At 37.4% G+C, this 18,279-nt stretch overlaps 1 protein-coding gene across 3 annotated transcripts in view; it reads right to left on the bottom strand.

The window, feature by feature from the left end:
- LOC121313548 (cyclin-dependent kinase 6-like) overlaps positions 1-18,279 on the bottom strand; it is a 66,301-nt gene that overhangs the window by 8,576 nt on the left and 39,446 nt on the right. For all 3 annotated transcript variants that reach the window (XM_041246223.1, XM_041246222.1, XM_041246224.1), the window contains exon 5: positions 18,011-18,120. In XM_041246223.1, the coding sequence (XP_041102157.1) occupies positions 18,011-18,120 (110 nt within the window). The remainder of the gene's footprint in view (positions 1-18,010; positions 18,121-18,279) is intronic.

The following is an 18,279-nucleotide window of genomic DNA, read 5'->3' on the forward strand; positions in this document are numbered from 1 at the left end:
GCGATCATGAGTGACTGAACAATACACAAGACTAGCAGCCCTTCCCAGTCCAGTCTGCAGATGATACTGAGGATTACTGAACACTGTAGAAAACAGATTAAGGGGTTCTCAGAACAGCATGATTAAGCTGCTGCATAACTACAGCGCATTGTAGGATGCTGAAAAGAATAGACACTGATGCTGGAATATTGAGACACTCTTTTGTTCCTGGACATGAGAAGTTTAAAGGCCGGAATTGCAAACCTGTGCATGCGTGAAGGACAAGTATGCACAGCACATCATAACACTGGCTCCTTTTTCATCGCCTGCATCACTGATATGATTGTGCTAGGTATTGCTGTGCCTGATCATTTACAGGTTGAACTCTTACTGCAGTTGGTCTCTAATTTACTTCATCTCACAACGTTTTACACTACAGTCCAGCACTCAAACCATCTAATACTTCAGAACTGTCCACTGCCCTTACTACTAAGCCACTGAAACCCACTGCATTCAAACAATCTATTGCCCGGAGTTATGCCAAGATTTCCAGTTGCTCCTTTCTCATCACCTGTTTATATTCACGGATTAATGTTCTTGTGTTTTGAAAAAAATGTAAAAAGTTCCATAAATCAAAACTTTTTTTTTGGCATTAAAAAGGGCAACATGTTCTTAGGTATGTTTTATAAGCCTGTGTTCACTACAGGGTTTTATTAACATAACATTCATATTAAACACATAGTATGTGTGTGCATTTCATGTGGTAATATTTCCATTGTTTAAAAAGAATAAAGATAGAAAGAATTGAGAATTATATGTAAACTATTTGGTACAAGTTGCAGTATTTGTTTTCTTCTTGTTTACCAGAACTTTATTAAAACACTACGGTAGAGAGGGGAGTATTAACACAAGTTTTCTATCTTAATGTTATTTTAAAAGGCCCTTTGAGTTTTGCTACTTAACTCAGTTCCTCGGTGCTTATCTACCTCTGCATCACTTGGAAAGAAAATTTCTCATGTTTCAGTACAAGTAAACTGACGATGCATCACAGTGTTCCACTGTAGGTTTTTAACTGACCAAAAGGGGCCTCTTCCCTTTTGAGGCTTAGAGCAGTCCATTATGCAATGTGCTTCATATAAACAATGATGCAATTTTAGAGCTTATCTGAAAGTAGTTTTTCATGTTAAAACAAATATTGGGGAAAAATATCTAACACACACACACACACATATATATATATATATATATATATATATATATATATATATATATATATATATATATATATATATATATATATACACACACACACACACACACACACACACATATACTAATAATAACCAATTTACATTTTGTACCGGTCATTGCTGTCATGATCCACACTAGAGCTGATGAATGAATAAATTAAAACTTGCGCCTGAATTGTGGAACTTGTCTCACTAACATCTCATGCTACTTCATCCATTGCATTTAGTTAAATCAGAGAAGGGTATCAGCACAAGTCATTGCTTTCTAGTCAAAACTAAATTGAACTCAGAGTGAGCTGCTCTAGGGGGGTTATTAAACATGACTTTTAATATTAAAAATGAGCTATGGCTCTAATGTTAAAATGATTCTGTAACACTATGAACGTGGTTATCCCCCTTTGTGTCAGGTTTCATTGAAATTATGGGCCATGTTCTCAAAGCATGTACACAGGTCTTTAAAGAGTAAGTAGTGGGGTACCGAAAAATAAAGCCAACACTCTACACTCTTTTTACAATCTTTACTACCAAGAAATTATCAATGCAACTGTAACCTGTTTGAATTCTGCATAAGTACATTATATGACAGCTGACCAATACTGTAGATTTTTTTGAATTATACAACTGAAATCTTGTTATAGAAAACGGCATATTAGATATTACAATAAAGTTTCCTTAGGTGATTGCAGATTTGCAATGCGTCCTTGCCACACTAGAATGAAGAACAGGCATACAAGGATGCACAGATCCACTAGGAATGTGATCGAGATCACTGACATGGATTTTGCCTAAATGTATTTGTAATGTTGTCAGACTCCCCCTACACTTTATGTACAGTGTACACTTTCACCTTCACATGTTTGTATGCATACAAACATTTTTTATAATACTGTAAATGTTCAGTGGCTACTTCTGATCATGTTGAGTTTATTTATCGTGGAGGCGAGCAAAGAGTACCAGAGAAAATGCATGATTAGAAGATTCACCGAACAATTTAATATAAACATATATTTTTTCTTTTTAACCAAAAAAAGATTCCAAATTGCACATTAAAAGAGTTGTATATAGTAAACTGTGTCAACATATCCCCCTGAAATAGGGTAAATAACTTGTGGGGTTTAATTTTTATTTATTTATTATTTCTTTTAATCTGTGCCGTCCGATTTTTACACACATGCCAAAAAATTGTAAATCGGCATTTTATATGTGAAGTGTTCTATAAATGCACACTCTGTATGATAAAATGCACAATTTTAAATGAAGTTTGCACAACATACATATTCCCATTATTTTTTATTTCCATTTGGCTGCTGCTCGCTGGTGGGACAGCCAACTCCCTGTACGCTAGTAGCCTACTACTTGTTTCCATAACAGCGAATTATGCCTTGTGGCAATGTGCCCCGCCATTGTATGTTTGTGTGTTGTATGTTGCATGTTTGTGTTAATGTTGGGGTATTGTAGTTGGTGCACGGGATATAATGAGGGTTCCGAGCACAAGTGTTTTAAAAAAGTATAATTGTATTTAGACACGAGGGTGGCCCAAATCACTTCACATGCAAATTAAAAATGTATTGATATGTGAGCACAGGAGTGCACAGATTAGTTCACATGCTGGGATTCGAGTGAATAATTAATTGGTAATTGAATCCAAGCAAAATTGTATATATAGATGCATGAAGCACTCACTCGGGGTTGTGTGTTCGATAAGTGGAGAACGTGTGTGGAGAGGAGAGAATTAAAAACTAAACAAAGGAAAAAGTTATAATACAACGGTTTTGACTCACTATGTTTGTTTGTCTGTTAGTCCACTGTTTGTTTAAGTGTTAGTCCGTTTTGTTTGTCTGTTTATTTTGGCCTCAAGTGCCGTGCGGTGTTTTTGTTTAAATCTTTTATTTGTTTCAATAAATGCACTGAGTGCAGCAAGCATCTCAGTTTTCACTTGCCAGTACTGCCTGTCTGTATACTCCTTTCTGTCCTGACGTCACCTCTACAGCCAGTCTGTTCACATGCCTCCATTCATTTTGTTTGATCTTGTTAACACGCATTTTGATTAACGAGTTCCCCTTTTTTAGTCGTTGAGACAGGAAGTGATGTAGATGACCTGTGACAATCAAGCTTTTTAACGAGAAATGCATTCATTAACGATCTCATCGACTCAATTTTAAAGCATTACTGGATTGACTTAAATAACACATTTAGTTTGAAAATTACTTGCTACTAAAGCTCTTGTTACTGTACCATGAGTCTGATACAATAACACTGGTGTTTGAGAATCACTTGCTGCTAAAGCTCTCATTACTGTACCATGAGTTCGTTACAATAACACTGGTTTTTGAAAATCCTGCCCATTAAGTCTTACCAACATATATTTTGTTAGGTGTTTATTTGTAATAAAATAACATTTTAAAAAGTGTTTTGCCATGGCGAATTGTGCCCACAAACAACCTTGTTTTCTACGGTATGTAAATAAAAAAGTTCATATTTTAGCTTTCCCATTTCATGTCTCAAAACAACAGTTGCTAAAGGGTTTAAGCATTTAGGGAATTAAGTACCTCTGGTTCATTTATGTTGTGATGACAGCATATGAACAAAGCAAGCAAACTGTTAGCTGTCCTTCTAAGGCTTTGAAAATATGGCCTTATCTGTTAGTGAATATACAGTGGCTTCACAGTCAAAGTGTTTACTGAATACTGAATCTATACCCACTTCATGTATAGGCAGCTTTACTAGATCAAACCTAAACAAACAAGCTTGGCAAAAGAAATGACCATAGTTCACTTTTCAAATATTCGTTTGTATAGAAACAAATCTTAAAGTCACGTATAAGAAGCAAACAGCATAACAAAACTAGATGAAAAGCAGACATAGTCTTGGGATTTTTTTTTTTATCTTCTTGAATTGGAATAGAGAAAGTCATTTAGACACTGAGAATTGTGCCAGAAAAGTGCTTAATCTGTAACAGGTGGCCTTTAAAATGTTATCTTAATCACTTGCAGGAAATAAAAAAAAAACATAAGTGCATGAAACAGGGATCAAAGACCTACCCACCCACATTAAGGTTAAAGCTGGGCAACAGCCAACTCCTAAGTAACAGAAGGCTTAATGGTAGAAAAGTAATTCTTTTCTTATAGAATTCAAAGGTCTCAATGGTATATTTTGTTTGTGATAAAAAAATAAATAAAAAGCAAACATTAGATCTGTCAGTTTGGAAAACGAACACGAAAAAAGCACACACACACACACACACACACACACACACACACACACACACACACACACACACACACCAAACAAGACATCTGTTTTAAAAGTGTACAAACTCAGATGTGGTCACTTAATAATGCTTGGTAACTTTCTATATTGTTGGCATATTTTCCTTAACACCGGTTAGTACTGCTAAAATAAATGGAATAATACCCTGCTGTATAACGTGTAATACACCCCGCATCCCTAAGGAAATAACAAGGTAAATCAAATGTGTTGATTCCCCACCCACTTTAAAAAAACACATACATAAACTCTTACACTTTTATTAAACCCTTACTTGTAAAATAAACTTAAACTTTTTGGCGTGTGGAGCATATGAACTTCACCTTCACAACACTGACTGTGGTATTACCAAAAACATTTGACTATTTGACTTTTTATATGCACTACTTCAACTGACGTTTCCTTTAAACATTTTCTAGCTGAGGCATCGACCAGGATAAACTACTGTATTGTTTGCGTATAGAAATCTGGATGATTGATTTAAGAGTTTTTGCACAGTATGTCCTTTATGTAAACAGTACTGGGCCCATGACTAATTTTTGTTTAACCATATAGCAGGATATTTTCAAATAGGTTTGCTGTATAAGCTAAAAACCTTTCTAAATATGTAAAACCATGGGGCATATGTTTTAGTTGAAGTGTTTCCCAAATTACTTTTTCAGTCTAGGAGATAAGTTTACTGTGCGTGTCATTGTGAAGTTAAAAGTAATTGCCTTCTCACAATGCAAAAAGAAAAGAGGCCAATATAAATCCAACTTCATTTTACATCAGTAATTCAGTGGCAAAATCCAGGCCTTACTAGGGTCTATCCTTTTACACGTTGCTTTATTATACTTGGCAAGGTCTTAAAATGCTTTTAATGTTTTACTGGATTTCAATGTGCTTTTACCATTGTACAAACTAATTAAGTAGAGCTATTTTTTTTTTTTTTTTTTTTTACGATTTTTATGTCCCTGGAAAAATGTAAATTGCCACAATGTGTAGAACATGTACCTAGTTATTTTTGTGTGGCTAATACCTTTTCTCCACCACTGCTGGTCCCCAAGTAATTGAGCAGTAACTGAGCAGTAGGGGCAGAGCGCAACTGGATATCTTGAAGCTTAAAAATACCAACAAAGACCATGTTTAGTTTTATTCAAATGCTTTTTTTTTTAAATCCCTTATATCTCAAAGACTAGCATTAAGATATTGGTAGGAAACAGAATGCTGAGGTCAGTGTATACTAACAGTGAGATGTTATTGAAGGTTTTCTTAGACTGACATTGTGTTAAAATTCTTTTGGAAAGCAGATGTAATATAATAAGTACTGTATATACAATTGTTTTATATACAAAGCGTGTCTACATATTTGTCAAAAACTGTACAGAATTTCAGGTTTCCTCACCAGCCTAAAATAAATAATATTGTAGCGAACCTTGGTTAACGCAGGCAGGTGCGTCACACAGGGCGAGGCAATCCACACACAGGCTGAGGGCAGGTGCACTAAAGCATAAGCATGATATACGCTCCTTGCAAAGGAGACGACTGCTTCAGTGCAAGAGGTACCTGGTTTGCGCCTGCCCTCCGCCTGTGTGTGGATTGCCTCGCCCTGTGTGATGCGCCTGCCTGAGTTAACCAAAATCACTACAATATGATGTGTCATTCAACTGGGCCCTGTCTTTCTCTTGTACCACACGCTCTCTGTGTGTTTTGCTCTGCCAAAAACCATAAAAAACCGAGGATGCAAAGGGAAAACCCAAAAAGAGGAAGTTTAAAAAATAAAAATATCACCTGCTTTTGAAATTTACAGTTTAGTTTTCTATAAAAAAAATTATTTCAGATACTTGCGTTCTCTTTAAATTAGTCAGTGCGGAAGCTGAAGAGATCAAAACCAACATGCTAATTCTCTTTACCACAGTCCTACATAAATTCTACACAGAGCACGCATCACCATTACATTTTGCAGCATTGTGTGTACTGATTCGCTATGGACTGGCTCGAATATGACCTCTTTCGGAATGATGGCATACTTTCAATGATTTTCTTAAATATGATCTTGAAATTCCACTGGATAAAGTATACCTAAAATTGCATACCCAAAACCATACCACTGGTACTTGGGTGCATTTAGGAGGCATAAAGTAGGCATGGAAATGTATGTAGCATGAAATTCTACTTTTTCATGATATTATCAGACTTTCATAATGTTTTGTAATGGACAGAAATGTACTGCACTTGAAATGGCAAGCCACTTTTGTATTCCTTTAAATAACACGTTACTTCTTAATATCAAATGAGTTGTCTCTGGTTTACCTGTCTATATGTTTAATGAAAGGGATGAAAACAAATCAACAAAACTGAAATAAACAGGGCTTTCTTTTATAAATGAAATTGAAACATGTTTTGAAGTTGTGGTTATGTGCATGGTCAAGTCTGTTTTAATAGACTGCCTTGCTCCATCATAACAAATGTATTATCATTATCATTCTTATTCATTGATTGATAAATTGGTCATGCTGAATTACCAGACTTCAAACCAACTGATTTTGACCCCCCCCTGCACCCTAACAAAATAACGAATACTTATAGGTTTATATTATGGTGGTATATTAATGGCCATTAGTACCCTTTAAAATATGCAATACGTTTTTATTTGCTAACTGTTTGGTGGAATAGAGAACAGCAACTGGGTTAGGCCACTTTCTAACAGTCAGTTGTAGGGAGTGTCATGCAGCATATCAAAGGGAAGAAATGAAATGTAACAGCTAGCCAGCTCAGTGTGTGTCTATTTTAGTTGCTAGCTTTTGTTCATATTGCGACAAGCTCAATCTCGCACACCATTTACCTGTACTCATACAGAAAGTAAATCAGAGAATACAAAAACAAAACATTTCCAGGTTTGTTTGATGTGCAGGTGAGGAGAACTGCTGACAGGAAACATTACAAAACCACCCCATGAGATGTTTAGTAGCAGTTGAATCAGTAACTACAGGAAAGATTGAAACCAATAAGTAATAGCAAGCTTCTTCAATGCAAATACAATATATTAGAATGGAACTCTTTAATTACAGAGTAGCTAAAGGGCAGACACAAAAGATATTTGTTAATAAAGAGTGAACGTGTGGCTACTATTAAAAAGCATTAAATGCTCCAGGCGCATTGTTCAAGTCACCGTTCACTACAGCTGTAGTCTTTCTGTATACCTCATCATTTACTTCTGGTTGTATGTAAACCATTTATTAGAAAACAACTGAGTGCAAACAGCCAATCAGCTTCTAGATCTAGCAGGCTTCTACCTTGTACAGATGCCCGCTGGAACGTTGAAGTGCTTAACGGTGAATTAAATTTTAAATCAATCCGCGCATAAATACCGGCTTTGTCCTTTAACATTTTAATCTACAACTAATCTGATAACATAAAAAGCTACTTAAACATTGATACTTTCTGAACATACACTCAAATTGGAAGAAACACCTAACACGGTGGTACCTGATTTCCTGGTTAAAGTCGGGTTACAGAGGCTCAGGTGAGTTGCGAAAACGTAAAGCAACACAAGCACTTTTCAATACAGTTTCTTATTGGTGGTAGCATACCACACAGTGTTTAAAGGTTAAGGAAGTCAGAGTTGAATATTCCGCACATTTCTCTCTTTTTTCCCATGTTGCACACTTAACTAAATTGTTATTTTGCTTGCTGTACTGGTTGTGTTAAAGTGTTAACAGGAATTCTGGTGTCAGCAGGATGGGGATATTTTAATTTTTTTATGTAATCATGTTTCCAAATGGTGCGAGGACAAAAATTAGATTAAACCACAAAACCCTTTAAAAAAAGGAGAAGATTTATGACTTTGAAATTGAGTTAATGACAGTGCCCAACCACAAGCAAACCGGATTTTATTAACGGCTAAAATAACTCAACTGTCAAATAGAAATTAGGAACTAAAATCTAACTGCCCAGTGTCTGTACTAAAAAAGCTGTGTAAGTTTTTTTGGTCTGTGAAACAATCTAACCCTGAACAGTAGCAGATCTGAAAACCGTTGTATAAAAACTCGAAACCTCATTTCACTATATTTGTATTCTTTGTAGTCGTGGTTAAGTTAATGAGTTATAGATTGGCTGAACTTAGATGTGTCTCTGTTATGTTAATACAGAATCGTGTCTACGAGATCATTACAGCAGATACTAGTGCCCTTTTACAAAGTGGAACCAATGTGTGTGCATTTGTCTAAACATGCATGCAACAGAGGGCAACCACCAATTTTCTAAAACAGCTTCCACAATGAGTATTGGTATGGTGAACAGGGCGGCCAGTGGTCACGTCAGACCAGGAAGTGAAAGACAACAGTACTGGGGTATGGAAGTGCTGATGTACAAGTTTATTATGAATAAAACAAAGATTTAAACAAACATAAAACAGAACAAAACAAAATGGCACCGTGGCCAAAACAGACACAGAACAAAAAAGTATCGTGCTGGTGTAAAACCAGCACAGTTAGCAATCTTTATTTCAAGACTCTCATTCTGCATCTGAACACACTAACCTCGATCAGCCAAAGCTGCATGTTTTTATACATGTGATCGTCTGCAAATTAGCAATAAATGAATCAATCTGGAGACGGACACATTCTACATGAGTTTAGCATGGATGGGGAATTTTAACCCCAATTTTTTAATAAAAACAAAACATTGTGTTTTAAAATACCAAACCATACATTTAAATAACACAACACAAATACAAAATGCATATACACACAGGGGCGGGGTGTGCACGTCAAAGTATGCATGGAAGAAAACTATTGGTCAAGTGTATTTTAAAGCACATTGTAGTTGTTTTCAGTTTTGCCTGCTGCAAGGGAATTTTCCAAAATGATGATATAGTATGAGACCGCTGTGATAAATTCCACAACATTGCCAGCCGATTCACACCCTCTAATTCGACTATTCTTCTCAGGAACTAAAACGGAAAGAAAACAACATAACAGCATCCTTTTGGGCTTATGTCAGTGATAACTCTGTGATCCCTAAATAATAATAATGTTAGGTTATTATCATAACCCTGGTTCCCTGAAATATAAATGTAATCATTACCTAATAGGTATTTATCCTAAAGACCCTGATAACCTGATTAAGATATATCAAAGCTGCACGCAAGAGCCTGTGATGTAGTCGTGTCCACCCTCAAGGGTATAACAGGACTGCAGACAGATATTGTTAATGGTTAATGGTTACATTTCTATTTCAGGGAACCAGGGTTACGATAATAACCTAATGTTCCCTTTCAAGTACGAAATGTAACCATTACCATATGGGTATGAATACCAAAGCTGTCACAAGGCAATATTGCAGACCAACTAGATGCACAAGGCTAGCCAAAGGGCACCCTGAGTGTTACCATTAGGAACCCCAGTAACAAGTAGCTAGGGTTACAAAACTACGGGAGAAACTCACCTCTATGTTTGTAAGGGTTGAGGGGGTAAGCTGGCCAGCTCTTTGGCAGTCCTGCATGTGTCTGCTATCCATTTGGACAGCTTCTGCCTAGACAGCTCTTGACCACGGGACTTAGTCCCAGAGCAGATAACATCATCCAGACTCCCTCTAACTTTTTTTCCTGTCAACATATCACGCCAGGGCCTGTGCTGGGCAGCGCTTATGGAGCTGCAGCTCCTGTCAGACTGGAAGGAGATGGAAAGAAGCCTCCAATTCACACACTGGTTAACAGGGAATGCTGAGATATTGTTCAGCAAAAGGCAGGATTGGTACGGAGCGTAACCCTTGTGCTGGCCTCTGTAAATATTAAGCAGCTTCTCACTAAGGAGAAACCCTGCATCTCACTCACCTGCTTTATGAAGGTGACAGCAGATGCTTGAGAAATAACATTTCAGCTCAGCTTAATGGATGGGCTCAAATGGAGGCTTCAAAAGAGCATTGAGCACCACATTTAATCTCCAGCGAGGAGCAATGTCCTTCATAGGTGGCTGAAGCCGCTGAACCACATTCAAAATCTTTTCCCCCCAGAAAGCAGAGTGAATGAATTTTACATGGCAAGCCGAATGTTCTAATGTAGGAGGGAATTCCTCTCATGAACAGGTACTGCAAAACTGCAGTACTAATGCCATGGGACAAGTTTTGAGGTCAAACCAGCAAGTCAGACAACACATCTGTAACACGCTCCACTTGTACACGTACTGGGAACGTGTGGACTCTGCTGTGGCTGTGCCAATAACGGGGCTACTAGGAGCACCTTGGCCCAGTGCCTGATTTTCAGGAGCAAGGTGAACTGCTGTACCAAGGCATTTACCGCCAGCGGGTCTCTGTCTCCTATTATGGAGAGCCAGGGGGGACAGAGGGTTGATTCCTTGGAGGCAAGAGCTATATCTCTGCTCTCCCGAACCTCTGTGAGGTGCTGTGACCCTCCTTGAGAAAAAGTCAGCTGCACAGTTTTTTTCTCCCTGGGCAGATGTACTGCCCGCAGTGACAGTAGGTTCTCGTTAATTTCTGAGAATTAGCTATGCTGAAGGATAGCCTATATATGTGGTAAAAGTAATAAATATTGAAATAAATGAATACATAAATCAATACATAGACATTTCTTTCTTTATCTATCTTGATATTTTTTTTTTTTTTCACTATCAGATATAAACACTGCCATTTAATACTGTATGAAATAAAAATAAATACTCAACAATTTGTGTTCAATTGTATATTAGTGAAGATTTTTGTATATAAAGGTCGTCATGATTTAATATATTTTTACTTTCAAATTAAAAAAAATATTGTAACGACCTGGGCAATTGCTTTGTTGCAGGACTTGTCTGTTCTGTTTGTTTCGTCTGTCTTTCATGTTACAGCAGTTAAACGAGGCAGTCTTCCCAGCGACAGCGAGTGGAAGCGACAGCGAGTGGGAGAAGTACAGGCGTGGAAAAGTACAGAGCAGTTTCGAAGCAGAAAGGAGAAATTGCATCTTGAATTGCTTTAATCAGAAAACAGAGGACATTGGGGAAACACAGCAGCAGCTGTGTGTGTTTTTCTGATAACAAACAAGCTGAAACTCGGAGCAGCTGATTCAAATTCAGCGTTGTTTTGAGACACGGGCGAGGGGAGGAGCCGACAGCACAGCAGAACAACGCAGTTAAACGAGGCAGTCTTCCCAGCAACAGCGAGTGGAAGCGACAGCGAGTGGGAGAAGTACAGGTGTGGAAAAGTACTGAGCAGTTTCGAAGCAGTTTGAAAGCAGGTTGACAGTTGCAGAAGAAACTAAACTTAAAAAAAAAAAAAACCTCAACATGGTCTTCAAGCCTGTAATCTGTGACACCTGCTTGATGTGGGAAATCCGAGAAAACCCAGCGGAGCTAAACCAAGTGTGCGTAAAGTGCCGCGCGATCCAGGATTTGCATAAATTAGTAAGTATGCTAGAAATGGAGCTGGAGGAAGTGAGACAGCAACAGGATCTTGAGGAACTGGCACACCCACAATTCATGGAAGTCTGCATCACCCCTAACAGACTGAAAGCCACCAGGGAGATAGAAGGTAAGAACAGCTGGGTTCAGGTAGGCAGAAGCAGGGAAAAAAAGAAACTTCGTCAAACACAACCACCAGAAATCAAAACAACCAACAGATTTGAGTCACTTCAGAATTGTGATGAGCAGAACCAACAACAAGAGAATGAAAGGAACAACATCCAGGACCCCATTGACAGTGGTGACCAGACAGCAAAAAGAAGGGAGGTCATGATTGTTGGGGACTCCATATTGAGAAACACAGCAAGTTCAGTTCGCAGTTTGGACCCCCTTACTACAACAGTGTGCTGCCTTCCGGGAGCCTCGGTCAAGCACATCACTGAAAACGTGGACAGGCTCCTAGAACGAACAGGAGACGACCCGGTAGTAGTCGTCCACATCGGTACAAACAACATTGGAAGAGACAGACCAAAATCCCTGCAAAACAAATTCAGAGAGCTAGGAAGGAAATTAAAAGAGAAAACCAAAACTGTGGTATTTTCTGGTATACTACCCGCACCTTGCAAAGGACCATATGGACAGCTGGAAATAATTAATCAAAACGAATGGTTGAAGACGTGGTGCACACGGGAAGGCTTCACCTATCTTGATCATTGGACCACTTTCTACAACGAGGACTATCTGTATAGACGGGATGGACTGCATTTAAATAACAAGGGAACTAGTCTACTTGGAGAAAAGATCCTCGAGCAGGTTCGGAAGCATTTAAACTAGAAAGGAAGGGGGGAGAAATCAACAAAAAAACAGAAGGGAGACCGCATCAAAACAAGAACAACAACTCAGGTAAGACAACCATTAAATGTATTTATCTAAATGCTAGAAGTATCAGAAACAAAATTCTAGAACTTGAAGCTACTGCACTAACAGGTAACTATGATGTGATAGGTGTTACAGAAACTTGGTTATCTGAGAGTGATGGGGACGAATATAATATTTGTGGGTATACACTGTATAGGAAAGACAGGCAGGACAGAAGAGGAGGAGGGGTAGCGCTATACATAAGAAACAGTCTTGAAGCCCAGGTGTTAAACCTGGACAAAGAAAATAAAACCGAATCAATATGGGTCAGAATAACAGACAAAAATTCAAAAGGCATAATAATAGGAGCATGCTATAGACCGCCAGATTCAGACGGTGAGCACAATAATCTGTTATACAATGACATTAGAAATGTGTGTAGCAAAGGAGAAGCCATACTAATGGGGGATTTCAACTTCCCCCAAATAAAATGGGAAAACCCGGTGGGTAGCGCGAAGGATGAAATAGAAATGGTGGAAATGACAAATGACTGCTTCCTAACACAATTTGTGAAGGCACCCACTAGAGGGGAGGCATGCCTTGATTTAGTCTTTTCAAATAACGAAGATAGAATAACTAAAACAGAGGTCAGAGAACCACTGGCAAACTCAGACCACAACATGGTCTCATTTGAAGTGTTTTTTAAATCCCCAAAAGTAATGACTAAAGCTAAGGTTTACAATTTTAGAAAAGCAAACTATGAAGGTATGAAACAGAGACTAACAGAAGTAGATTGGAGTAAAATAGAGAAAACACCCACAGAAGAAGGATGGTTGTTCTTCAAAAATGTAGTACTAGAGGCGCAAAACAATTACATCCCTAAAGTAGACAAATCTAAATGTAAAACTAAATTGCCAAAATGGTTTAATAGATCAATTAAAAAAAATATTCAGCGAAAAAAGGCACTTTACAGAGCATTAAAAAAGGACCAAAAAGAAAGTACGCAGAAAGAGTACACGGAACTGCAAACGCAAGTCAAAAAGGAAGTTAGAAAGGCCAAGAGAGAAATAGAAATGAACATTGCTAAGGGAGCTAAAACCAATTCCAAAATGTTTTTCCAATATTACAACAGCAAGAGAACATTCAAAGAGGAGATTAAATGTTTAAGAGATACAAATGGCAAAATCGTAGAGGAAGAAAAAAAAATAGCAAATATGTTAAATGATTACTTTTCACAAGTTTTTACAAAGGAAGATACTGACAACATGCCCCACATGTCATCCAGTTCCTATCCAGTTTTAAATAACTTTAGCATAACTGAGGCAGAAGTGTTAAAGGGACTAGGAGCTCTTAAAATAAACAAATCCCCTGGGCCGGATGAGATCCTCCCAGTAGTACTCAAAGAAATGAAAGAAGTAATTTACAAACCGCTAACCAAGATCATGCAGCAGTCTCTTGACACAGGGGTGGTACCGACAGACTGGAAAATTGCAAACGTAATACCGATCCACAAAAAGGGAAACAAAACTGAACCAGGTAACTACAGACCAGTAAGCCTGACTTCTATTATATGCAAACTTATGGAAACTATAATAAGATCCAAAATGGAAAATTACCTATATGGTAACAGGGTACTGGGAGACAGTCAACATGGTTTTAGGAAAGGGAGATCGTGCCTAACTAACTTGCTTGATTTTTTTGAGGATGCAACATCGATAATGGATAATTGCAAAGCATATGACATGGTTTATTTAGATTTCCAGAAAGCTTTTGACAAAGTCCCGCACAAAAGATTAATTCTCAAACTGAACGCAGTTGGGATTCAAGGAAACACATGTACATGGATTAGGGAGTGGTTAACATGTAGAAAACAGAAAGTACTGATTAGAGGAAAAACCTCAGAATGGAGTGTGGTAACCAGCGGTGTACCACAGGGATCAGTATTAGGTCCTCTGCTATTCCTAATCTACATTAATGATTTAGATTCTGGTATAGTAAGCAAACTTGTTAAATTTGCAGACGACACAAAAGTAGGAGGAGTGGCAAACACTGTTGCAGCAGCAAAGGTCATTCAAAATGATCTAGACAAGATTCAGAACTGGGCAGACACATGGCAAATGACATTTAATAGAGAAAAGTGTAAGGTACTGCACGCAGGAAATAAAAATGTACATTATAAATATCATATGGGAGATATTGAAATTGGAGAAGGAATCTATGAAAAAGACCTAGGAGTTTTTGTTGACTCAGAAATGTCTTCATCTAGGCAATGTGGGGAAGCTATAAAAAAGGCTAACAAGATGCTCGGATACATTGTGAAAAGTGTTGAATTTAAATCAAGGGAAGTAATGTTAAAACTGTACAATGCACTAGTAAGACCTCATCTTGAATATTGTGTTCAGTTCTGGTCACCTCGCTATAAAAAAGATATTGCTGCTCTAGAAAGAGTGCAAAGAAGAGCGACCAGAATTATTCCAGGCTTAAAAGGCATGTCATATGCAGACAGGCTAAAAGAATTGAATCTGTTCAGTCTTGAACAAAGAAGACTACGTGGCGACCTAATTCAAGCATTCAAAATTCTAAAAGGTATTGACAGTGTCGACCCAAGGGACTTTTTCAGCCTGAAAAAAGAAACAAGGACCAGGGGTCACAAATGGAGTTTAGAAAAAGGGACATTCAGAACAGAAAATAGGAGACACTTTTTTACACAGAGAATTGTGAGGGTCTGGAATCAACTCCCCAGTAATGTTGTTGAAGCTGACACCCTGGGATCCTTCAAGAAGCTGCTTGATGAGATTTTGGGATCAATAAGCTACTAACAACCAAACGAGCAAGATGGGCCGAATGGCCTCCTCTCGTTTGTAAACTTTCTTATGTTCTTACATGTATTGTAAGGGGAAAGGGTCATGCCGGTCATGAGTGAATCAGTGGGGAGAATCCATGTTGCTGTTTTTGGGATTTGCAGAGCATGGATGTGACTCGGATAGCGGCAGAAAACAACAGGATGTTATATAAGAGGGTGCATGAGCCTGGGGATTGGAGACAGTCCAACACTGAACCTGAATGAGAAACTGTGGGTGAGACTGAGCGAGCATGTGAGCTGTGACCGGAGAGAATATGCAGTGAATTTTTGTAATTTCAAATAAAACAAACATTTTTAGAATTCAACACCATCTCCCTGAGTACTACTTCCTAGACATGAAAATGTTACAATATACTAAATCAATGGATTAAGCTTATTACGATAGTTTGCAAAAATCATTATTTAAACTGTAACTTTACTGCTATACTACTTGCAAATGCTGTAAAATGGAAGGACAAACTTTGTGGCATGAAAGCTATGGTGTGTGCATTGGAAACATTTCTTGGGTTCGACTCCAATGCTGGGTTTATATTTAAAAAAAAAAAAAAATTATATTTTTGTGTAACAAACACATTTTTTACATGGAAAAAATGCAGTTGATATGAATGACACTTTCATTGAATATACATACTTTTGCACACATAATTTTAATGTGCATATATATACAGTGCCTATAGAAAGTCTACACACCCTTTAAAAATGTTCACCTTTTGTTGCCTTATAGCCTGAAATTAAAATGCATTAAAATATATATATATATATATATATATATATATATATATATATATATATATATATATATAATATATAATATTTTTAATTTATCTACACATGTGTAGGATGGAGTGTTGAAAGTGTCCACCAGGTGTGGTTGAGGCCTGCTGCCCTCTGCAAGAAAGCTGAAACTGGGACAGAAGTTCACCTTTCAGCATGACAACGACCCAAAGCACACAGCCAAAGCTACACTGGAGTAGCTAAGGAACAAAAAGGTAAATGTCCTTGAGTAGCCCAGTAAGAGCCCTGACCTAAATCCAATTGAATATTTGTGGCATGACTTGAAGTTTGCTGTCCATTAATGCTCTCCAATGAACTTGACAGCACTTGAACAGTTTTGTAAAGAAGAATGGTCAAATATTGCCAAATCTAGGTTTGCAAAGTTGGTAGACAACAGACTCACAGCTGTAATTGCTGCCAAAGGTGCTTCCACCAAGTATTAACTCAGGGGGGTGGAGACTTATCCAATTATGATCTTTCAGTTTTAGTATTTTCCATATATATATATATATATATATATATATATATATATATATATATATATATATATATATATATATATATATATATATATATATATTCTCAATAAAAACTTTTTTCCCCTTAACAGTGTGGAGTATGGTGTATAGATAAGTGGGGAAAAAAAATCCTCATTTAAATGCATGAAACTCTGAGGCACTGACACAACAAAATGTGAAAAAAGTTCAAGAGGGTGTAGACTTTCTAAAGGTCTGTGTGTGTGTGTGTGTGTGTGTGTGTGTGTGTGTGTGTGTGTGTATATATATATAAATAAAAGGCAGGACTTTAACCCTAACTCATCATACTTTCACTCCAACTACATAATCACATGTTTATTCACATTTCCAGTGTGTTTTTGTTTCAGATGTATTATACATCATACCGACCAGTACTGTTAGATTTTGCCTGAGGACTTTCCATAACACTGAAAATATGAAGTCAGGATCTGAAAGGGTTTATGAGATATGACCAGATGAATATTTGGGTTGCAGTTTAGAGAAATATTCATGCCTAAATTTTAAATTTTATAGTTCTAGAGTTGAGTTCATCTGTATTCAAGTCAACTCTTTTTTACTGAACTTCATTTTTTCTGTGTTTTGTAAACTTTGGTTTATTACAAATGGCTGTTACCTTGGGAGAAGAGATGCAAATGTTTTAAGCACTTTGTGATTAAATATAAGACACAGTCATTTTTGTAGTCCTGGTCTGTCAATAACTTGGAAAGTTAAAAATATGTTGACTTAACTCATGTCTTCAAACAAAGCAAAAATGCAAAATATTAAGCAGATTATCAGATTATTTTCTGACACACTTGGTGGCAATTATTATTTTTTAACTGGTGAAGTGAAATCTTGAGTAGAAAATGTAGGTGAAGATCTCACTTAGTCACCAACTAACTTCGATTCCTTGGTAACTCTTTTGAGTGGTGAAACAATGAGCAAGTTGTTCATTAAATGGGTTACCTCACTGTAACTCACTTTAAATTCGTATTTAGCTTTCAGTGCAATAGATAATCTATTACTGACTGTAGAAAGGTGTCCTAAGCAAAAGTAAATCAAGCAGCGACGAATCTTTCACACATTAACCTAATTGCTATTATCAAAAAGTGTAGTTAAAGCACTTACCTTCGTCTAAACATTTCAGCAAATATGCAACCGACACTCCAAAGGTCCACCGGAGTCGCGTAACTGGACTGAAGTAAAACCTCAGGGGCCCGGTACCACAATGTGACAACCTAGAAAATCAGAACAACGTGCTAAACCTCAGAGCAGAACAGCAGACGACATCACACACCTAACAAAACAACAACTGAAGTCTAAAGGAAGGGAGTTCACACACTTCCTGGTAGTTATTTGTTTTTACCACTGAAATAAAAAGTAAAGCCCTAACTCTG

The sequence above is a fragment of the Polyodon spathula genome, chromosome 3 (genome assembly GCF_017654505.1).
Source record: "Polyodon spathula isolate WHYD16114869_AA chromosome 3, ASM1765450v1, whole genome shotgun sequence".
NCBI classification, from domain to species: Eukaryota; Metazoa; Chordata; class Actinopteri; order Acipenseriformes; family Polyodontidae; genus Polyodon; species Polyodon spathula.